The sequence below is a fragment of the Strix uralensis genome, chromosome 17, assembly GCF_047716275.1.
Source record: "Strix uralensis isolate ZFMK-TIS-50842 chromosome 17, bStrUra1, whole genome shotgun sequence".
Lineage (NCBI taxonomy): Eukaryota > Metazoa > Chordata > Aves > Strigiformes > Strigidae > Strix > Strix uralensis.
The window spans coordinates 6,547,244-6,572,006 of record NC_133988.1 but is presented as its reverse complement, the minus strand read 5'-3'; the positions used below and the strand labels follow the sequence as shown (position 1 = coordinate 6,572,006).

Below are 24,763 nucleotides of genomic sequence, written 5' to 3'. Positions count from 1 at the left end.
CTCCAACTACGCCGCTGACGCTACCCGCTCACAGCAACGACCGTCAAACGCGATGCTTACGCTGTTGACGCAGGACTAGAACCAGTATGCTTGGCTGCGTAGTTTTTATTCACGGAGCGGTGCGTACGCAAAGAGCTGGTTGCTGTGGCAACTAGAGCACGCGGGCGCGGGAAGCGGTGGCGTAGCTGGCAGGAGCGGTGGAGCGGGAACCGGGGACGGGCTGAGGCAGCGACATATTGGTGGGACAGGGCGCCTTTGAATATTTAGTCTGTTTCTTTTGTTTTGAAGAGACAGGTGCAGTTGTTTAGCAGTTGTTTTAACTTTGCAGCTGTTTTTTATGTTGAGCAGTTTTCAGTATTGGAGTTCGTATGCTTCTGTCCGCTGAGCCGTTTTCCTTGCTGAGGGAAGGGGGAGGTCAGCCATCACCGATTCTTTAAAGCGTTAATGAATTCTGAGGGCGGGTTTAAACTAGACCCCTTTTAAAATAATGCTTTTTTTAAAAAATGGGGGTTTTTTGCTTTAATATTTTGAGCCCCTTCCCTGGTTCGAGACATTGGACTATTTCACTTTAACCCTTTGAAAACATTCCCTCCCTCACCTTGCAATTTTAAGCTTTCTCTGTTTTTGTTTTACAGTGCTCAGCAGAGAATTAAACCAGATAAGACAATTCAGCTGATGATCATGAACCATTCCAGCCTCTTCTTTCATAGCTTCCTAACAATGAATGTGTGCTAAAATAGCTGTTCGGGGACACAGAGCACTGTTTAAAGTCAGTAGTTGTCGTCTTGGTACATTATCCAATCACCAGGTTCAGACAGTCGTTCTGTAGTATATTTAGGGATAGGGAGAATTCTTCCTAGGAAAATTTAGGATGGCACATGCTCGTATCTCAGCCAACCTCCCCCCTGATATAGATCCCACAAAAGCTCCTATTGCATTTGGAAGGAGGGCCCTTCCTAAACTGCAGGAGGAGTTACATTCTCCTGAGCTGCTGACTCAGCAGCGGGCATTGATGGCGCTCTGTGATCTGGTCCATGACCCAGAAAATGTCTACCAGGCAATAGAAATAGGTAAGTGATCTGTTCTCACAAGCTTTGACACAGTGGGGGAAAAAAAACACCTCTTCACTTTTGTGCGCTACTTTTTTCCTTGCAATATCTTTGATGACACGAAATGCCCATGAAATTTTTTTTATTTTAATCTCTACTTGTTTTAGCTTAAAAAGGTGAAGGATATTGTAATGCCGTATACTTGTCAGAGTATCCTTGCTTTAGGATTTATCAATGTCTCACTATAGTTTTTATTAATGCCTAAATACAAAAGTAGTGCAGAATCTTTTAGTTCTTTTGTTTATTCTGAATTTTAGCTAATTCCTAACATAGGCTGATTTAAAAAAACCCCAAACGTTTAATTAGTCCAAAGTTAGAAACACACCCCCCACCACCCCCTTGCCACTTAGTTAAATTTCATTTGCCTGGAATCTCTTCTAATCCTGTTATCCATGAACCTTTCAGAAGAAAACAAAGCAGTGAATTTATGAATTTCTAATATCATAAAGCCACTAAATACATCTTATTTAGCAAGGGGGAAAGAAAAAGCTTTTAGTTATCCTAGAGCAGGAAAAAAAGGCAAAATCCACTTTTTTCTTTTTTTCCTTCATTAGACATTTTCTGCCACATATGGCATAGGACAGTGGGGTTTTCATGCGTGAGGTGCTCAAAATACTCATATCTCAGAACCTGTAATAATAACAGGCAAAATATCTGATGAACCTTTTAATATTTAAATAAGGTTTACAAGATCATTTGCAAAATTCTTGAAGTATCTTTTGCCATTCATTCCTTCAGCAGTGGATAGCATGGCACATCCAGATACAACTTTACCGGAGAGACAAAACGTCAGAGCTTTTTATGCAGAACTCCTCCTCAGAAGTATCTTAGTAATTGTAGAATTAGTCTATAACAAAAAACCCCTGGAACTTCATGAGAAATTAAGATACAAGACAATATAACCAAATTTATCATATTCATCAGGATTATATCTCTCCACCACTATTTTCAAGAGCTTTTATCCCAGCACTTGGAAGAATCCTAAGTTTGCATTTTGGAAAAAAAACCCCATGGAAGCTTATCTTCACAATTTTTAGCAGTCTGTTGTGTATCTACATAGCTGATTATGTAGCACTGAAGAAGTCCTCCTGTTTGCCACTGCTTTTTCTCCATTTACTTCCTTCATACTTTTTTCTCATAAAAGATACCAATAATCATGTTCAAAATGTATTCAGTTACTGTTTGATTAACAGTAACTGATGAAGCAATGTGAGATTGTTGTTTGGGGTTTTTTTGGGGTCAGTGTTATGTGTGTATACACATAATCATTAATGGGTCACCAAATTTGTTTCTGCATGTGAAAAGCAATGCTGTATGTTTTTACATAGCCCATGTTACACCTAAAGAAAGTTTAAAAAAATATAGGCATCAATCCTGCAAACACATGCTTTTCTAAAAACATCAGTAGCTCCGCTGACTTGAGTTACTTTTAAAGTTATGTCACTTCATAAAAATTTGCAAGATTAGGATTTAACTTGATACAGAAGTCAGCAGCTTGCTTGTAGCATGGCATTTTTGGCAGTAGGCCTTGAAACTTGGAACTTTCTTCCCTACTTGAGATACGACAATGAGAGTTTCATGGTCAGGACAAGATGAAAGTTCTGATTGTTTGCACTTCAAATTATGAGATAAAAATTAGTATTGCTATTTCAAATTAATGCTGAAGGTGAGAAATGTTAAAATGTAGTACTGTGTCTTGTAGGATTCTTGGATAACCTGAAGACTTTGCTGCTACATCACAACAGTACTGTCCGACAAAAAACAACAGAAATCCTCTGTATAATGGCTATGCATAATGTTGGCAGGTAGGTGTAATTCTAGAGTTTACCAAATTGAATGGGAAGTGATAAAAATGTTTTGGTGAGAAATAAGAACAGAATTTCTAAGTTTTGGCAAGACAGGTGCAATGTAAATAAGAGAATTTAGTTAAGATTAAGCATCTTACAAATATATATGAATTTTATTATGCTTAGTTAAATCTGTCATCCAATGTTGTTTGTAGGCAAGGGTTGATACAAAATGGAGTGATTTCTACCCTCACTGAGCTCTTGGATGATCCAGTAGATATCTGTCGGAAGAACGCACATCGGATTTTCGAAATGATGGCAAAATTACATGAAGGTAGGGATTTTTTCAGTAGTTAAGTATTAAAATACAAAGAGCAGATAGGTGAATTTACCTGATTCCCTATCTAATATCTTCCAGATTTATTTTATTCCATTTTCCTTGAAAATCATAGTTAAAACCAGTATCTTTTCTATTTTTGCTCATCTTAATTTTCTTGAGTTAGTTTTCCTATGAGAATTTATTCTTTGGGTTCTATCAGAAAACTTTAAAAGGTATGACTGTCATCTTTTTTGTTGGTGGAGACAACTGTGTTTTCTAGAGCTGTTTTTGCACTTCTAAAAATTCACAAATTGTGTAATAATAGTGAGAATACTTAGCCAAAATATAGAAAATGCTGTACATAGGTAGGAAGTGAAATGCCCTGTGTTAATGTACTACATCTGTGAATAGCCCTGCCTATGTACTGGGGAAACTGATCCTGCTAGATCAGTTAATTTTCTTAGGTCTTATGCAAGTTAAGGTTACCTGCTCAAGATACAGGTTGTGTGGACTGCATGCTTGAATTTGAATTTCAGAATGTTGCATCAAAAATTCACTTTGTCCTCTTCTGTTCAAAATTGTGATCAGCTGCACTAATTTCACAGCACACAGGGTTTGTAAAAAGTTTTTCTGGTGTTAGGAGGTACAAATTTTGTGAAATTTGTTTTATTCCTTCCCTGCTCCTTGCAAGTGCTTGGTGTAGGAGGAGGCAAATGAGCAAGTAAGGGCACCATCCATTCCACTGTGTATTCCACAGATTATGTATTAATGGGTCTTTGACCTGAGGCTCACGGGCACCGTTTCTTAAACATACGCTTTGACATTGCTTTCAGGTGGTGAATTTTTAAAAAAAAAACCCAAACCTGGGGGTGATGCAAAGAACAATGAAGAAGTTTGCTTTTTCTGATATTTTACTCAAATATTGTTTTCCTTTAGGCAATATTATTAAATGGACTTGGTAAAATAAGTTAAAAAGGTGATAAATTGCACCTAACTTCAGATGTCAAATTGAGCTACTCATCCTACACTCCCTGTATAGCAGGGAGAAAATTCAGTATCTAAAGGGACAAAAAGTCTGACATATCAGAGGTGCTTAGTTTAGGATGAGATGAGTTCGGCTCTGGTAACGTCCATTTATCTCCAGTGAGATAAACATAAGTTGGGTTGATTACATCAGAGTCAGGCCTCTAGCTTTTAAATGCTTCACTCTAAATAGAGGAATCCAAGCTGAGAATTTGTCTTTGACGTGCCAAAAAACTAGGTCATTGTACCTTTTATATGCTTTCTTTATATTTATTATGTATATTTATAGTTTTCTAAATCTTTTATACACTAAGGGAATTTATGCTTATTTGTTACTTTCATTTCCGGATTCTATAATTTCAGTAGTTTTGTAATCTGAACATTAGTCTTAAAGTTTTCTCTTCCAGTTGATGAAAATTATTATTTTAACATTAAAATTTCAGTAGATATAAATTATCAATTAAAAAGCCATACTATTTAAATTCAGGAAAGTATCTTGTCTGAGGAATTCTGTTACATTACTGGTGCTTAAAAACGAATTGAATGGATGCTTAAAGCCTCGCTGAGCAAGTGTACATGAATTCTAAAAATATAAAGATGCATTTTTAGATGCATGCAACCCTTTTCAGTATATCTACATGCATGCACCCTTTTAAAAATCTTAAGTAATTTAATCTGTACGAAGGGTGTTAATGGTGGGCTAAACAACTTTGCGAACATCACTATAGAAAACCAGATTTTCTGTTAATTTAATTTTACTAGCCATTTTACAGATTCTCAAATCAAATGAGACAGGGACTTGTCTTAAGTAAATTTTGACATGTCTGACTGCCTTCAAAGAATTCTGTCTCTTCCTTGTGTAGACAGATATGTACCATCCTCTGAATATGTAGATCATAATGACACTTATGGGAGAAGAAAACTTAACAGAAGTAAATAAACGTTGCTAAATTTTTGCAGATTAATCATTAACCATTCATCCATACTGGCTAAGGCCTCTTTTTAGCCCTTTTGGAAGTGCATAATTCAGTAATAAGCCTTGCTGTTCAGTCCCTGCTGTACTGAACTTTATTACTAACTCCAGCCTTAAGACATGGCTAGATCTCTAGTAGGCTAAGACAGGAATTTACCACTTGTCTCCTTTTGCTGATGGAGGTTTCAGGTGTGTGCATGATGCACAACTTAAGGTGACTGGAAAGGTTTCAGTTTAAACAGGGAAACTGCCTCGGGTTTGGTGGCTGCTGTATGTACCATTTTAGATATAGATTTGAGACTTACAGATGTAAACTACAACTAATGTTACATGTAAACACCTGTTAGTGTGTTTAGCTCCATCAGCAGAAAACATTCACTGGAGGATGAATAAAGTTCTAGGGGGGAAAAAAGCAATTTAAAAAAAAGCTCTTCATGTGGCCCTGAGAGAAAGTGAGGGGTTTTTTTCAGCGTTTGCAGTTAAGACACTTTCTAAAAAGCAGGGACTAAAACCAAGGGTTGTATAGAATGCATTTTGTTAGAACTGTCATTTCTATTTAGAGACTTACTGTAGCAGTAAGCAATACTAGCTCTTGGTGGTGCTAAAACATAAAACGTTGCTTATTAAGAATTCCACATAAATCAAAATACATTACCCAAACCAGAGGATATATAATGGTACACCATGCTGCCACTCAAGTCTACTGCCATTGTTCCATCTTTGTCGGGGCAGGCATCTGAATATGTCATCTCAGGTCAGGAACCACTGATGGGAACTGTCACAACTGTAAAACCAGTTTGGTGATAATGAGGAAATGTAAGATTATACTATACAAGGAGAAATCAAGTTGCCTCCTGGAGTGGAAGGATTATCCAACCCCTGCTGAGCTGAGAACTCAGCAAAAGCTGAGAGCCAGCTGCAGCCATGTCTTTCTTCAGAACCTTGCCTTTGATGAGCAGGAACCTCTGCCAGACAGACCAGCTTCCAAATCATGTTACAGTCCCAACTTAGTGAACGTTGCCTATATTTACAAGAAAGGCTGCAATTTTCCAAGTGGTGGTTGCTTTTCAGTGAGGCCCCTCTTGAGCTGAGACTGATATCAGTTTCTTCATTTTACCTCTCCCACTTCAGGTACTGGTGGCAATCAAATTAACATCAAGACTTGTTTCAGGGAATGGTTCTAGAGTTTTGTCTCCAAAAAGGAGGAAAGGGTAGTTAGTAGTATGAAAAGAGGCCATTTAAATAATTGTAAAATTAGTTGGTGTGCATCAGTGACTTCATTGCAATTTCCTTTTAAATGTAAGTAAGGAGAGTTACTTTATTAGAAAGCTGATATTTATGTCTGGTTTGAATAATTTTATTTTCCATTCATTAATTCTCAACATTTAGTGTAATCCTAATATATTTGCAGTGATCACGCTCTGTATGCATGTAAGCCAATTTTTTTTCCCTATTTCCCCCCTGCCTTCTATTTATAAGAAATTAAAAATGAATGTAGAGGAACTGTTTACATCTGTGAAGCAAGCAGAATTTAATCTTTATCTTCTGATCCTATATTCGAATCTCTCGGAGAGCATGACGTGTCTAGCAGTCTCTTTATAGCTTGCTTGAGTCATACCTTTCTAGGTGAAATTCTCTTCCAAAGCTTAATTTCTTCAGCTATGAAATGATGCCAAATTTTGACCATTTCCTCTGTCAATGTTTGAGCTATTAAAAGCCTCCAAGGCTCGTTCAGAATAGAACTCCTTGACTAGATTAAGTTTGTCTTGCACAACTTTCTACAGACCAGATTTTCATACAATGCCCTTCGACAATTTGGGAGGGAGGCAGGGGAATAGAAAGAACCTATGATCCTCAACCTGTCAGGTATGTACAGTCTAAGATCAGTGGTGTAGAAGCTGAGCTAGCATGTCAACTGTGAAAGCATCTCTAATTACCCTTGGAAAAAGGTGTTTTTCTGAACCATGTATTCTTTTTATTTAGATAAAAATATAACATATATATAAAAATATACATGCCTATATTTAAGGGTTGGAAGATAACTCCTTGAGCAGAATTGTGTTACTGTAGAATGGACTTGTACAGATGGCTATTTACAAGAAAAACAGAAAGGTGCTAAAACTGTTTTCTTTGTTATGAGACAATTTGGGGAATCATCAGGGAGAATAGCAAATATTTTCCAATAGGTAGTAAGAGTCACAAGGCCTGACATAATTCATTTGACATGTTACAGATTCAGAAACAGTCTCTCCCTGGTAATTCAGCCTTCTTCAGCTAGCCAAGAAACTGTCTTCCTCTGCATTTACTTTACACCTCACATCCAGATAATGGGATAGGATGTACCTTGTACCTGCTGAAGGAAGTCGGCAACTGATATACCATTCCACAGCTAGATTTGTGATGTTTTCTTGACCTGAGGTAATTCACAGGGCCAATAAAGCTATATGTTCCACACTAGGTGAAAAGGAACATAAGCTGTACATGCAATCGGCATGAAGTGTAGTTGTTTTTGTTAACTGGGAAGTGGTCAGTGACTCCAGTTAGCTCTATGCCAGGCCACCTGGTCTTTCTCCAACCAGGAGTAATTTAGGAAAATGTGGTTATTTTAAGCAAATCCACTTGCAGACTATTTTTGATTCCTAAATTTAAGGATGTATACCAGTATCCTCCAGGAACAGTGGGATCATTAAAAATCAAAAGGCAGGAAAATCCACAAAGATTGGGAGAACACTGAGCAGTAACATTTCTAGAAGAAACAACTTAGTGGCAAGAATTAATGGGCAGAAGACAGACAAAACCACATAAATATATGTATTCAATAGACAATAGAAGAGGGAGAAGAACCAGCAGCTGGAGAAAGTTAAGAACATTGGGGGAAAATTAATAGCAAAACTTTCACTCTTTGTGAAAACAATTAGTTGACACACAATACTTAACAATGTTAGTGAAGGGGTGTTATGCAGTGATAAATGACCGGGGCAATAACAACTGCAAAAGTAGTTCTAGGAAAAAAATCTTTCACTAGGATATAGTTAATACTGGAAAAGTTTAATAATTCTTACCCATTATCTACCCTGTCTTTTATGGGTACTTAATCATTTTAGACAAAGATTGAGGTGGACCGAATGTGGCAATGGATTTTTAAGCTTGCCAGAACCTCTATTTGGGAAAAGTCCAAGAGATAATGTTTCTCCTACTTTACTGACCGTAAATGTCTCCACTATTCCACCCTTGGAAAATAATAACCAAGAGGATCTGCGGATAAGGAATGTTTAAGAATACCTTTTTTCCCCTTTGAAACGTGTTTTGCTGTTTGGAGTGCAAATGATAAAAGGACAGATGGCATTCTTATTGCAGCAGATGGAACATCTCTTCTGTGAATGTCATTGTTGCCCAGGTGAAGTGAAATCCCAGCTGTATTAATGCAGTTCTTTCAGGTGGCAGTGCGCTGCATCACTGATAAACCTGAGAACTGAGAAAATAGATGCAAATTTAATTGCATGATTTATCCAGGTGGATAATTAAGAGTCAAGGGATTTCATTTCAGCACCTTTGGCCCAGACTTTTTAGTTTTAATTTCCCTGTGCCTCGGTTTTCTTATACAATCAGGAAATAGAATTACTTTACTTCTGTGTAAAACAGAATTTAACATTCTGAATTGTTCAGATAGCAAACAGAGTAACCATGAGTTAGTCAGAATGCTAAGATCAAAAACATCATAGGAATTAAATTATTAGAGAGTTAATAGCAAGGAATTGCTATTCAGAGAACATGATTATGTGAATTGATTATTTAAACTTAATTATTTACTGCTTTATTCCTCCCCATGCCTATGCTCTCCTTAAGCCAAGTAGGAACACACAACAGTGTTTCAATTTCTTTTCTCCTTCCCAAGATAGCCTTCATTCAGCAAAAAATGTAACTGACTCCTTTTCTTTAGGAATACCTCTAAGCCTGTGTTAAAATATCCTCGGTTCTCCACTTCTATTGTAGGTGTACTATAATACTTACGTTGGAAGGACCTTCTTAGCTGAATAAAGATTTAGTTTTTAATTTTAAATGTCTCTTACCCTCCTCATAACTGACTACACTTTTCATTTTAGTTTTTCTATCCAGCTTTCTTACCTTGAAGCTACGCTCTATGAATGCTGGTGTTTTCTTGTCACTTCTTTCACTAGTCTGAAATGACCACAGTACCATGAAAGCTAGAGGTGAAGGAGGCATAACATCTAATACTCCATTCTTTGGAAAATGAAGCCCTGTCTCATTTTCTACCTTTTTCACAATTCAGCTGGCTAATAATAGGGTATTGTGCTATAGATAACAGTTTAGACTAGAAATACTGTGCAATTTCTCAAATAAATGACAGCACTTTAATAGTAAACAAAGTTTAGAGGCACCTGTCCTAGCTCTGTGGACTGTACTAGCAATTACCATAGATAGCTTTTAGTAAACTCACCAAGTCAAGCAGCCTGACTGCAAATATTACAAGCAGGCAATAGTATCTTCTCGTTACAAGTAAGATCTATATACTCCCTGTGTGCCATGACAAACCTTTTATACCTTCAAGGTGAAGCCTCATTGGCTCTTTTGCCTCTATTCTTCAGGTGTAACAGTTGATAGGGAATGCTTAAAGGGGCCCTGTGTCTTCAGTACAGGGATAAAATACCTCCTTCAAAACCAGACAGATTTTTTGCCATTATAGTTTATGTCTGGACTGAAGAGTTTTGAAAGTCTTAACCCATGACTTGAGCCTGTGCTGTTTGTACAAGAGTTGCAGCTTTTCTTAACGTACATCCAGACTTTTAAAGATTTCAGTTAGAGGATGTTCTAGAAGAACCTTGTTATAGTCTGAATGGGTGGAATTTTCAAGAAAACTTCAATGAAAAACCATCAATAAGACTTATGCTGATAGATCACCTTGCATGGTCACTTTTAAAAAATACTTAGATTTTTCTTGAAGCCTAATTTTTCACAAGCATAAGCCAATACAGAAGTTCACATTGATTTTGGAGACTCGCTTGAGAGCTCAGTAGTACAAAAATGTGAACATATTTTTCAAGGTTTGTTCAATCTTTAAATGCAGGTTTAGGAGACCAACCTCAGGCACTATTTAAAAATTCCTATATGTGCTTATACCTAGACATGTATTTCTAAGTATAAACATCAGTGCAGAGTACCTGCTTGTGTAAGACAGTATGCAGGTAAGCTTCTTATGTACATTGCAGATACTGTGGAATTTTCTTTCCTGATAGAGATCTATAACTTCTTTCCTAAAATTGCTACTAACCATCTCCCCCAAAAATATAACAATAACATGCATTCAGAATTTGTAAAGATATTAAATGGGAACACATCCCATAAATCTTACTGAGTTGCTCAAGTGTAATTGTTTAAGACTGAAATTGCTGAATGTTGGTGAACAAACTGAGGAAAAAGATCTGGAGCAAATAAACAAAACACAGCAGTCTATCATAAAGGAAAAAACACTTCACAAACATTATCCAATCAAGTAACCATCGTAACACTAATTAATGAACACACTATAGACACGTTCAGTATCATTTGAATTATTTATTTTTTTAAGTGGACAATTTAAATGTTGATGTTATTAACCATTTTGTTTTAAATTTCTTAGAGCCCTTGGCTGAGATTTCTTGCACTAATCATAGTACGTAGGGGGGAACAAAAGTAGAAGGTTATTTTCCAGTGTGCATGTGTGTTTGTGTCTCTGTGTATGTATGTGCTTTACAATTATCAAACATATATTTACACACCAACTTTACACTGAAGTCTTTAAGAAGTCTTTTCTATGGCAGGGGAAAGAACCAACTGACCAGACTTAGGTCTATATGATCCATTTGAGATTTTCCAGTATAGTCCCACAGAGCTTCTTATGCATTCAAACTTTTGCCGGAATGCTACTCCATCCAGTAGTGTTTCTTTATGAGATGAAACCTGGAGCTGAGGAATGCATCTCTTCAGTTTCCTTAATTTCACTAAACTGTAAATAATTTAAATTATTAAATTGAAATATCAAGACATTTAGTTATTGTTCATATCGCTCATCTTTAACCTTCTAACAATACATCACATTTTTAAAATAATTAAAAAACCAACAAAAAAGGCTTTGGAGGCTATATACTACACAATCTCCATGGCTCCTGGTTCTTGGGAAATCTATTACAATATTACAATTCCCAGAATGTATTTGGAGCAGTGGAACAGAATTGGCTGTTGGCAACTTTCACATTCAGCAATCCAGACACTACAACAATAATTTAAAAAATTGCCTTGTGATTTTTTTTATCTGTATTAAAAAAGGAACACTAACCTACTTCTTAAATATAGTTTGTTTTTTGTGAAACACCACAAGATTTGGCAAAAAAAGATGTAAAAGAAGACTGTTTCAATGTATAAAACTCCTTACCAGTAGAAGAAACACTGACCTTAATTTGGCCTATTCATAGATTCATTTCATGTAGTTTTGCTGCATATTTGAAGCCTTAAAGAGTAGAAAGAGCTGCTAGTCAGTTTGGAAATCACAGAACAGTTGCGCACCAACAATTCCTTTAACAGGCAAGGTGTCCATGATAAACAGTAAAGCAGAAGTGTGTACATAGTATATGCTGTGAGTCATGTGCATATGCATACATGATGTATATAGTTTGGCTGTGTGTACCAATATTGTGGGTGCATGCCCATTCTCTACAAATTTAAGTAGTGTTTTGCTTAAACTCTCCTGTTCTGTAGCTTCTGGTTTGAACTAGCTTTTCTCCCCAACACAACCATTCTGCTCCACATCCCGCAAACTAGTTCATCTGTCACTCACACTCACCAGCTTTATATCTTCATGTCAGTAAAATTTTACGACAACTCGATGAGAATTATTTCTTACATAGAACATGATAACACTTCCACTGTAGGAAATGGAATGAAACAAATAGAATAAAAGTGCAGTGACTGTGGTGAAAACATCTCCACAGAGTTAGGCCTCAATCTCTTGGTTTTGTTTGGGGTTTTTGAGTTGTTGGGGTTTTTTTCACTGGGGGGGGGGGGGGGGGGAGTTGTGTGGTTTTATTGGAGAGGAGGTTTTCACTCTCCAGAACATTTGTGAAAAATGATGTAGCAGGTTAAGGGGGCATAAGAGGAACTGTGTACATACATCAGATTTCCCCTTTTCTCTCCTTGGGCTACTAAGCATTGCCCCATTTCTCCCACTAGAAGTGGAAGTAGTTAGCCCCTTTTTTATCACTTCAGGAAAACAGATTAAGCCCAAGGATTCTTAGCAGAGGCCAATATATTTGAGATTGTTCTGAATGATGACATCTGTCACTGCATCAAAGACAAATTGTATGTTACTGGTATCAGTGGCGCAGGTGAAGTGTGAGTAGATCTCCTTGGTCTCCTTGTTGCGATTCAAGTCCTCAAACTGGCGTTGGATGTAGACTGCTGCTTCCTCATAAGTGTTTTGGCCTTTGTATTCAGGAAAGCAGACTGTTAAGGGGATGCGTCGGATTTTTTCTGCCAGCAGATCTTTCTTATTCAAAAAAAGGATGAGGGAAGTGTTGATAAACCAATTGTTGTTGCAGATGGAATCAAAGAGACGCAAACTTTCTGCCATTCGACTCTGTAGGAGAGGAAACAACAGTGTCAACAGTAGTGTTTCAGCACAACTGTGAAAAGCACACAAAATACATTATTATGTCTATCAATGAGCAAAATCTGCTTTTAGAAACAATTTTTGTTTTATTTGGTGACTCTCCATCTTACCCGATCATGAAATTTCAGGCATTTTAATTCACTTATTTTGATACAATACATTTCACCACAGATTACCTTTTCCATTATTTTTTAATATATTTGGCAACTATGGAGAAAAGTCTAAAACTGAAGATTTATAAACAACAGGTGTAACTTGGGAAAACTTGGTTGTGTTCAAACTTAGGTAAGCACTGTAAAGAAATTCTTTAAATAAAAGGAATGAGTAATTTCTAAGGATTTCACACTACAGAAACATTCCGCTGATAACGGTTTTTACGGAACTACTGTAGCACAGTTGTAACATTGCATCATTAGGTGTGTAGTTTAGTACACCATACATACTCAGAATTTTTTCCTTGCCTTACTTCCCCACATTGTATAATGGCAAGCCAGAAAGAATACACAAGAACCACTTTCTCTTATGACGGGACAACTTGTATATTTATAGGTGAAAGCTGAGTTTAGCCAGATGTGTTTAACATCTTTCTGTCTGCTGCCCTGAGTAGGCAAACTCCATTTATGAACAATTTAGGATGACCACCACAATTACATATTTGGAAATAACAATCCAATGCTGCTATAAACTGAAAGCAGAAAGGTCCGTTAGAAGTCAACGGCCGTCTTGAATTTTCCTGATGTGTTGCTGCTGCAACACACTTACTCGTGCTGCAGCTGGAGCTGTCCATGGTACCAAATGCTCTCAAAGGCTGTTTATTAATAGGTGGTAAACAGATGTAACGTTTTGAATAGAAAATACTCTAGATTATTAAAATAAATATCACTCAAGTATTGTTAAAAGTAGATATGGAAAATATCTTAATCAGACATTTTTGCTAAGGTCAATGTTTTCCAACATGTTACAGCTTAGATCTTTATTTCTCTTAGGTTTCATTGACACATCAGCATTATCATTATCTGACTTCAGTCAGCTATTTGTCTATCGTGAAATTTTTTTAAGGTATGCACTCATATTTTCTATTTAAAGAAAAACATCTCTTTTAAGCAAGTCATCCTATTCATATTTAGAGAATGTTGATAAGCGTGGCATTTTACAATTAAGCAAAAAGGATTCGTTTCAATATTTTTCAATACCCAGCAATGATTATTATTAATAAAACTATAATTCTTGAATAAGTGATCCTTTATTCTGTCCCAGTTCAGCTGTGTTCATGTACTGCTGAAAGTAAGAAAATTATATATGACTGAAAATTTGGAATCAGTTTTTTCTGTACAGCAAACGTATTTGGAAAAAAGTGTAGAAACAAATATTCACAAAAAACAAGCTACATTTTTAAAACTGGAGATTATATAGATTCTGAAGATATCATAGGCTCTGAGACAGAGGTAATGTAGGCTGAAAAACTGAATTCTTGCTGTGACGTCTGTTTAATTCTTTACTATTGTTTTAACTAGAAGAGTCTTTCAGCTGTGTGCCAGTTATTCTCCTTGAAAATTAATATCAACTAATTTTTCAACTTGGTGATAATGCTTTTTGCTATTTTGACCTCCATGGGCCAGTTTCATATCAGATTCCAAAGCCTAAGTTTTTCATCATTCCCATCTAATCCTTTTCAGACACCCCAAAACAATTTTTGCAATTTTTGAGCATCTTTAAAATCTCAGAACACTGTAAGGCATATCTCCTTCTTGTAGACCTGATTCAAACTCCATATTTGTACTGGTGAGATGAAGAGAGAAGAATCACTCACTGTTTATTACACAAAAAGTAATATGAAAATATAATTTATTTAAAATTTACTTTTTATTCAGTTGTATTAGAGAAGGAAAATGTATCATTATTACTTCAAAGGAAATCTGCAACAGTATTGATCATTATTGTTACACTAAAACAGTATCCTGAAAAAATTACCCCTTAAAAATGCATAGTTGCTGAACTGTTTTACCTAAGCAGCAGACTGTTTTACCTAAGCTTTTCGAATTACCTCTTATACTTTCCTCCTCCTATTTGTGTTCCTATTCCTTTTCATTTGCTATGGCTTGACTTGGTCAGAATCACATCCTCTGTTCTCAGAGTTCCATGAAGGCACTGGTTTAGTTATTTTAGTGAGTAATTCTGTGTTTACAGTGTTTACAGATTAAAACCAGAAGCCCTTGGCAGTTTCTGGTCGTTTCAAAAGCCTCGGCAGCACAGGGGTGCACCATGATGGTTGGCACTGGCACAGCAGGAGTATGTAGTTGAAATCTAACTCACAAGCCTCTTAAGGCATACTGAAATATAAGGAAAGTTACAGAGTCCCTGTATTTGGGCTCTTTTGTTTACTTCTTCCTTTGTAAAGGTGGGGTCATCTGACACTTGAGCCTACTTAATATACAGACAGATTTAAGGTGTAAAAATGTGGCTTTAAAAATTTGAGGGTTTAATTTTTATTTTCACAATGCAAATCCTGACACAACAGATAATCCCCTAAAAACATCATCATCTGTTTCCAAATAATCATGCTTTTCTTTCCGTCCCTTCCCTGAATTTGTAGCTGATAATAAGACCATGCAAGAAACTTTTAGCTCAGTTGAAATGCTTTTGCTACTAATTGTCTGGAAAAAAAATATTTTAGAGCCAATATAGGTTTTTGACCAACTCTCACAACATTCATGCTAACAGGACACTGCATTTTAAAAGAGATGCATTTATTACTGTATTTTGTAGTGAATCACAACATTGTCCCTCTACTACCAAATCCTCAGTTGGAGTCTGTAGTCCAAGGAAAAAATCAGAGAGTTAAAACCCTTCCAAAAACTGTGAAATGTAACAAACACGTACAAGAGGACTGACAGTTTTAAATTATTGTAAACTTGGTGATCTCTTAGTAAACTGTTGTACCTGATGTGTAAGAAATTTCTTCTTCAATATAATATTATTATTATAATAGTATGTAATATCTGAAGGTCATAAAAACTTTAGGCAGAATTTGTTTTAATTAAAATGCAAATAAGTTAATTATTATTTCCAACAAAAATTCAGGCTCTATTACACCAGTGCAAGACTATGGTTGCATGGTATAAATGCATGATATACTTTGGGAAATGAACCCCCAAAATCCACTTCATGATTTAACTGTAATAGCAAAAGTAGGAAAATGTATCACTGAACAATGAGGGAATGTATCGGAAAGGAAAAGTCAAGTCTTCAAATAACAGTAAGATGTCATCCATGTAAGTATGAAAACTTTAGGGAAAGAGAAACAGGCAGCACCTACTTCCATATGAAGAACAGAAAACTAATTGAAATTATTCTGAAATTGGTTTTTACCTGTTAACATGGAGACATGAAACACATAGTGTTCAGTCTCACCTTCTGTGTGGAATTAAATGACCAACAAGTAAATCCAAACCTAAGAGAAAATAGTATACATGGCAAGACAAGGCCTTTATAAATGTTAAGTGGTGGCTTATGATTTGTACAGGGCATCAATCACATTTGAAACAGCAATGCATGACATGTGTCTCAGTTTTTTATAGCCAGATGACATCCTGATATATCTGAAAATTGTAAACAAGCAGCAAGATGTCCACGGTTTAATATGAAGGCTGACACTGAAACTGAGCCTAAAGATACATAATGTATACACTTGTATACCCCTATCCTAACATAACAGGCTCACTTCTGGGTCTCATCAATATTGTAAAACTACTCTATATATTATAGGGAAAGTGAACTTGAGACGGTTATAGCTTATTATAATAAAAAAATATAATAAATTATTGTACAACTCCCAAAGGAGGTATAAAAATTTTCTATTAATGTGGAGGAAAAATAATGGTAGAAAGAGGCATTCTTCTCTGCAGTCTCTTTTCCAGTTCAGGAATCCTGAGGGGAGTAGCTAGCCAGGTGGTTAGAAAAAATGTACTGCTGCAATTTCATAATTATACACAAGCTGAGGTATAAGCAATATAATGCCAATGTCTTATCCAGACGGCCTTGTTGGAGGCTAATTGCAAATTCTTCTCTGAGCATGAGAACAAGGAATTGGTTGCTTAAGGGAAAGAACATGCTAAGGAACAGATGGCTGCTTCTGTTCTCCCCATAATTTGCAAACATACAAACTTCCCTGGTCATCCTCTGAAACAGTAGAGGTGTGCTTGGCAGGAGAGAGTTCCAGAACAACTAAGAGTTTTCAGAAGGGTTTTCTGTTATCAAGATAGCAAGTAATTAGAAAAATCACCTGGTAAATTGACCCAAACTGGCATGCAGTATCTTTTCACAGCTTTCACATTAAAGCTTTCTGGTCACAGCTGGGAGAGCTTTGAACGTAAAAATGAAAAATTATGAAGAGAGAAACTATCACAAATAAGGGAATTAACTGGCATTTGTACTAAATACCTAAGAACTTTATCTTTCAATCATTATTTCTCTTTCATCATTATTTTAAAACTGGTAGGCATTTGGGGATTGTAAAAACCCTAACTAAACTAGTTAAAATTAACCTTGTGTAAATCGTAAACAGTGATGAATAAAATTGGTGCAGGAATGGTAATGTTTGCTTTCCAGAAAAGTTAGAAAATCTCTAAATGTCAGTAAATCTCGGAAGAACCAGTGGAAGCTGTTGCTTTTTTCCTGTTGAGGCTTTTCCTTGCAGTAGTGGCTGGCATTTAGCATATGCTGGCAGCTATGAGCTATTTCACAAAATGGCATGAACCTTTTCCTTCTGTTTCAAATGTGTTCTTTAGAGATCCACAACTTAAGACCTTCTAAAGAAAGCAGGTGAAGCTAAAGTATTTGAAGAAGTGGTGGTGAGGTAAAAAGGTAATTGAATCCATTGGATGTAAACATTGGGTTTTCCTTAAGGTTACTATATAAAACAAATTGAATCTGTTCTGAAATAATGAGAGTCTACAAAATAAATTGAAGGAAATACCACTGCCTAAGACAGTCATAGTCAAAGCAATTCAGGAATTCAAACTATGTTTGAATAAATACATAATGGAAGGCAGAGGGAAAGCAAAGGAATTTTGCAGAAGAAAATACAGATTATGCAGAAAGCAAGAGATAGCCTGGATAAATATAAAGAGATACATTTTTCTTGTCAAAAAAGCCTAGATTGAGTGCTAGTTGAAAGGTCCTTCCTGTCTAGCAGTTAGGCAGTCCTGATTGAGTGCTGGATAAGAGAGACTTGATTTAAAAGGAAAAAGACTATTGTATGATTCATCTTTTGTTCAAAGAAAGATGACTCGTACAAGAATTCATAGGATCAGGTGGCTGTGGGTCTAAATGGGGAAAGATGATAATTTCATGGGTTATGAAAAATAATTACTTTCATCTAAAAATCAAAAAGAAGAAACTATCTGTTGGAGAGAAGTAAATAGACTTAATGCAATTCACTCGATATATCTCTCAAATAAATTAAGAACCTCACTGAGGTAGGATTAAACTGAGATAAAACACTCTACCCGTGATGTCCTATATATACCTGTTTCTAGCCTTGGCATGTCCCAGAAGGGACAAGGTAATCAATAGAGGTTTGACTAGACAGAATTGTTTTGCCTTTTCAAACCCTTTCTTTCCAGTCCTAGGATCCCAAAGTTTTCCTGGAAAATATCGGGAATTCTAAAATGTCAAAATTAGAAAGGTTGACACAGAAGGGTAAGTCCCATTGTGAATTCATTAAGAAGTGTTCTTAAGTCACTTAGCAGCTTAATTTATTCTACAAGCAGACAAACTCATTATCCGATCACCAGAGTAATACGTTACATCAGTCTAAAACCACTGCAGGAATTCCCGACCAGTTATGCGGTAAACAAAACAAGAAGGAGGTCAGGATAACTAGAAGCAGCTATGTCAATATAGCACCTACCATATGGATATATACATGCACATGCCATCTATTTCTGTCCTTCTTACCAAAATTCCTTTTGGTGTCCTGCATACATAGGAGGAATGTGAAGTGCAGAAACATGGAAAACTAACATAGCATGTTATGTATATATGTATAATTTATGCCACTGCAATAAAGGGAAATTGAAAAGGATGATAAAAGGAGGTTTGATATTAGAGGAACCTTGAATCTCTACTATGAAATGAGCATATAGAAGGCTGAGAAACATGGATGTTATGAAGTGGACCCCCTTGTGTAATTTTAGATAGGAAGATACACATTTGTATGTTGAAGACAAAAAAAATGTATTAAATGTGAAACAAGCTTGCTTCAGTTTTTTTTAACAGATTCATCCTCAAATCAGTAGAAAAAATTATACTGGCAAACAAAATTTGTAAACTACAAATTAATTCCTCACTATTTTAAAGATAACATCCTGTAATTGTTTATACTTACAGTTTGTATGTGAAAATGTAGAAAAGAGAAGGCAGTAGTCAATATTTGATACTTCTTTTTTAGAGAAAAAAGGGAAAATAAACCTGACAAAGTGGTACTGCAGGATACTGTCTCCCTTGATGATTTCCTGTGGAGCATTACTCTGTCTTTACAGAAAATTCTGCAGATGATAACTGAAACTGGCAGTATGAATGAGAATTACATGGGGACCTTTAGTCTTGGCTATTGTATAGGATGACAATGAAAACATTATGAATATTTTAACACGCATGATCTCTGTGACTGGAAAAGAACGGTAGTGTTACTAAGGCTTACTGTGGACTACACCAGACGAAGCAGATTTAATTTGGAGTATTACTTTAACAGAGTCCTGAAAATTTGTCTTTGAAAATTGATCCCTGCAGCTTTTTAGGTGTGCACTGAAACAGCAAGTCATGTCTGTAGGAGTACATGATAAATTAAGCATTGTTATGTAGTAGTTACATATGGGTGCCAATGACAGACTGGGGTAAACCACTCTTTTAATACTATCTATCAAAACTGTTTTATATTCCTAGATCAGTAACAATACAGATTTGTTGTAAGTACTAGTAAGTACAGTCTCACACTAAGCTATGATTATACTAAGGAGAGTGCCTGAGCTGAGAAAGAAGTTTGACTAAATTTGTCATTTCAATTGTCAATGTCAATATCCTGACAGGAGGATTAGATTTTGAGCCAGGGGATTTCCAAGTAAAGGAACAGGACAACAGATGCTTCTTCTAGGACTTATAAACTAAAGAGAACCTAAAGAAAGGATATATAGAAAAACAGAGGGAAAGGTTACCAAGTTCAAGGATCAGAAAGAATGGGGCATTCATCATTTAATAGAAATAATAGAGGATCCAGATAAAGGCTACTCCAGTATGTCTGGCCAAGGTATTAAAGGCTGTTCCACAACAAGGAAGGAGGCAGAATAAAAGTGGAGAAATACGTGTAGATTGAGTTATCTCTTGTGACTAGCTATACATATCTTCTAAACAAGCTGAGGTACAGGAAAATTATATTTAGAAGCCAGAAAATGTGCATGTGATAGGTACTATATTTATCACTTTTCATAAGAGAATTAGAAGTTCTAGAAGAAGGTATGTTCAGCAGAATTGAAATACGGGGCAGTCAGTATTGGTCCTGTGCCTGATAGAACAGCTACACAAGTCAACATTTCTGTGAAGGAGTAATAAGGATAGATTGGCAAAAGAAATGCTACTGCAGTTCATACGGGCCAAAAGAAACTTCAAGTCACAATGGGCCAACAGAGTAAAACCTACACGTTACATAGATAGTGTCCAGCTAGGGCAGAGCTGTCAGGGCTATAGTAGAAGTGTACAAGATAAAAAGTATCATGGAATATACCTCTTTTCACAGGCCTCAATTTAATCATTAAAGTGGGCAGGTAGCTTGTTTTTTTTCCTTAAAGGAAAGCTTGCTATGTTTCAGTTGCTCAGAAAACAACTGTTAACACTCTCCTTTTACTGCCTAAAAGGCCAACAAAGCTTTATGCTACATAAGCCTCTTGACATAAGGTTATGAGACCTTGCACTGTGCTTCTCTGTGTATTATTTGGGGGGGGCAAGCAGTTCTAAGAGGACAAACATGCCAGAAAAGGAATATAAGAATAAATCTTCAGTATCTTTGACAGTGCCAGAAAATTAAGATTTCCTGATTACAAAATAAGATAGTTCTTAACTTAGTTCTAAGAAGCAAATTAGCTGCATATAATCATAGAATGGTTTGGGTTTGAAGGAACCTTAAAGATCATCTAGTTCCAACCCCCTGCCATGGGCAGGGACACCTTCCACTAGCCCAGGTTGCCCAAAGCCCCGTCCAACCTGGCCTTGAACACTGCCAGGGAGGGGGCAGCCACAGCTTCTCTGGGCAACCTGTGCCAGTGTCTCACCACCCTCACAGGAAAGAATTTCTTCCTTATATCTAATCTAAATTCACCCACTTTCAGTTTAAAACCATTACTTCTCATCCTATCCCTACACCCCCTGATAAAAAGTCCCTCCCCACCTTTCCTGTAGCCCCCTTTAAGTCCTGGAAGGCTGCTATAAGGTCTCCCCAGAGCCTTCTCTCCTCCAGGCTGGACACCCCCAACTCTCTCCTCCTGTCCTCACAGGGGAGCTGCTCCAGCCCCTGATAATCTTCGTGGCCTCTTCTGGACCCACTCGAGCAGGTCCATGTCCTTCTGATGTTGGTGCCCCCAGAGCTGGACACTGGACTCCAGGTGGGGTCTCCCGAGAGTGGAGTAGAGGGGGAGAATCCCCTCCCTCGACCTGCTGGCCACACTTCTCTTGATGCAGCCCAGGACACGGTTGGCTTTCTGGGCTGCGAGCGCACATTGCTGGCTCACAGGCAGTTTTCGACCCACCAATACCCCCAAGTCCTTCTCCGCAGGGCTGCTCTCCATCCACTCCTCACCCAGCCTGTCTTTGTGCTTGGGATTGCCCCGACCCCTGTGCAGGACCTTGCACTTGGCCTTGTTGAACTCCATGAGGTTGGCACGGTCCCACCTCTCCAGCCTGTCCAGGTCCCTCTGGATGGCACATCCCTTCCCTCCAGCGTGTGACCGCACCACACAGCTCGGTGTTGTTGGCAAACTGGCTGAGGGTGCCTCGATCCCACTGTCCATGTCACCAACAAAGATGTTGAACCGTGCTGGTCCCAACACCAACCCCTGAGGAACGTCACTCGTCACTGCTCTCCACTTGGACATTGAGCGGCTGACTGCAACTCTTTGAGTGCAACCATCCAGCCAATTCCTGATCCACCGAGTGCTCCATCCATCAAATCCATGTCTCCATGCTTTGCACAAGTCCAGGCAGATGACGTCAGTTGCTCTTCCCTTATCCACCAGTGCTGTAACCTATATACCTGTGCTTGCTTTGGGGATTGTGGTTTTTTGAAGTGTTGTACAGTATTCCAAGCAAACTGAGTATTTCTGGAGTTTTAAAAAAAAAATCTAGTTTAAAAATATTTTCAAAATCATATTAATTTAAAATCTCACAGTTCTTGAAAATATATCCAAAGTAGTATGAATATCCATATTTTAATTGTAAATATCTGGATGTTTTATCCTTATAGTGAGTTATATATATGCTAATAGAGGCAAGCTTTTTTATTCCTGGTAATGTTTTTCAATTGATTTCAATGCTTACTCATTGTTTTCAAGTGGGGTGGGTTTTTTTGTTTTTGTTTTCCTTCAGGCCTTTAGATTATTTGCTTAGCTCAAGGGCAAAAGGTGCATTTCAAGTACATATTCAACATAGCTGAAATGTTGCATAGTTTTACACATGAAGTGGTCCAGGACTTAGCTGTCCTCATTTGAGACCTTTAAGCTTAGTATCAGCCTTCTGTGTCTGGGTAGTAACACTGCATTGACTTTCAAGGAGAGGCTGAGGGAACTGGGCTTGTTTGGGCTGGCAAAAGAGGGGGATAAGGGGTGATGTAATAACAGCCTATAATTACTTGAAGCATATTTACAAAGGTGATGACGCTAAACTCTTCCCAGCAGTATCAGATGAAAGAGTAAGTGGCAATGAACACTAATTGCAGTTTGGGAGGTTCAGATTAGATATCAGGGAAAAAAAAAAAAATCACTAGAAGACTAGCACAATTTGCCTAGAAATTTTGTGAAATCTCCATCTATAGAGCTTTTCCTCAGTCAACTACATAAAGCCGTAGCTGGCCTGATTTACTGTTGGCAATAGTCCATCTTCAGCTGGGACGACAGGATAAGTGACCTTCAGAGATCACATCCAGCCTACATTTCTATAATTCCATGAATTGTAAAAGCATATTTATAGTTGAATCCATAAATGAGAAATCAATTTTATGCATGCAGTTCTGAGCAGATTTCAAACTTTTCATCCCAAAGAGGCAAATTCAAGCATAAGGGCTAACCTTCTGATGGAGAGAGTTACACTACATTGTCACTGTCCTGTTGGTGAGGCAGGATGAGAAAGAAATGGTCAAACAGTGGAGCTGTGGCCTTTGTGGAATACCCATTTTTTATTGTTTTCTGTTCTTTCAAGCTCTCTGGACCTTAGAATAGCCCCACAGCTATTAAAATACTGCAGAAACCTGCATGAGAACTACATGAGAATATGCAAGGAAAAAGAAAAATGTTTATTCACTGTTGCTGACTATCGACTAACCTACTTTTGTATAGTTTATGCATAACCCAAGCTCTGGCTGATAGATTATGTGTAATGAAACAATGCTTTTCATTGCACCTTCTTTGAAATGGGCAGGGAAGGGTGTTAATAGGGTGAATATTGGTTCCTGTCACCCAGACAATCAGCCTCAATTGAAGTGAAACAATATATTGCATACATAGGAGAAAATTAATTTTTTTAAAAATGAAAGAACTCCATTACTTTTTTCCACTAGTATGCCACTAGAATGCACTAGTAAGCTTCATAATTTTGTGTAACAGAATAACGGCAGGGGGACAGGTTGCAAAATCTGGTGCCTGTGAATGCCCTTTCTCTGGATAAGAAACATTTGAAATCTGAAACATCAGTGACTAGAGTCCACCCTGATAAACTATGATATAAAGAAAAGAAGACTTCTCAAGTAAGTAGGTTTTCATTTCAATATAATCAAGCCCAGCTTTAAAAGAGGACTCTTTGGATATTTATGAAAGCTAATAAATATCAGTAAAATGAAGGATCATAGAGAAAACCAGCAATAATTATCACAAGTATGGAATTACTATCATAGGAAAAAAAAATAAATAAACTAGTTTTCTTCAGCCTGGAAAAAGAAATAGCTGAAAGAGAACACAGTAGAGCTCATAAAATCATGAATGGTATGAAAATGGTGAATAGTGAATGATTTTTGCACCATTTCTTACAATGCAAGAAAGAACATCAAATTCAGGTATCTGACAGCAAAGTATTCCTTCCATGCAGTGCATAATTAAATGTAAAACTCTGTCATAAGGTGTTAGAGAATAATAATAATAAAGTCATGAAAGTGTAATTGGGTTCAAAAAGCAATTAAAATAAAAGGGCACTTAAACAGAAGGATGTTGATGCAATCCTGGGTTCAGTTATCTGGTAGGGTATATCGCAGGAAGTATCAGTGTATGCTTGATCTGTTCCCATGTTCTTTCCTAAATATCCACTGCTGCCCACAGTTGGACACAGACTGCTGCAGATATTTGCTGTGACCTAGTACAACTGTTTGGTATGTTATGGCTGTCAGAACAGCTCATCCTTTTTTGTGAACTCAGCTGTTTCATTCTCTGTTGGTGAAAACTTCTTTATCTAATCCATGTCAAATGCTACAGTTCCTAGACAATTTTGCCTTTCCTGTTAGTCTTACCCAGTTTAAAAAAAAAAAAGACTTTGTTTTACAAACTTCAGCATCATTTGAAGCACAGTGTTTTGCACCAAAAAGGTAGGCAAAGGGTCCTAGAAATACTGACCTCTAGTTAATTTGCATTGTCCAACACC

The 24,763-nt window shown here is 37.1% G+C and overlaps 2 protein-coding genes across 3 annotated transcripts in view; one reads left to right on the top strand and one right to left on the bottom strand.

Moving 5' to 3' along the window:
* Window positions 1-442: 442 nt before the first annotated feature.
* The window catches only part of RSPH14 (radial spoke head 14 homolog), a 103,217-nt gene continuing 78,896 nt past the window's right edge, over window positions 443-24,763 (top strand). Inside the window, exons 1-3 of the mRNA XM_074887337.1 lie at window positions 443-1,070; window positions 2,812-2,914; window positions 3,112-3,230. Of these exons, the coding sequence (XP_074743438.1) occupies window positions 872-1,070; window positions 2,812-2,914; window positions 3,112-3,230 (421 nt within the window). The 5' untranslated portion in view covers window positions 443-871. The remainder of the gene's footprint in view (window positions 1,071-2,811; window positions 2,915-3,111; window positions 3,231-24,763) is intronic.
* The window catches only part of GNAZ (G protein subunit alpha z), a 74,373-nt gene continuing 60,375 nt past the window's right edge, over window positions 10,766-24,763 (bottom strand). For both annotated transcript variants that reach the window (XM_074887335.1, XM_074887336.1), the window contains exon 3: window positions 10,766-12,841. In XM_074887335.1, coding sequence (XP_074743436.1) covers window positions 12,497-12,841 — 345 coding nt within the window. In that variant the 3' untranslated portion in view covers window positions 10,766-12,496. The remainder of the gene's footprint in view (window positions 12,842-24,763) is intronic.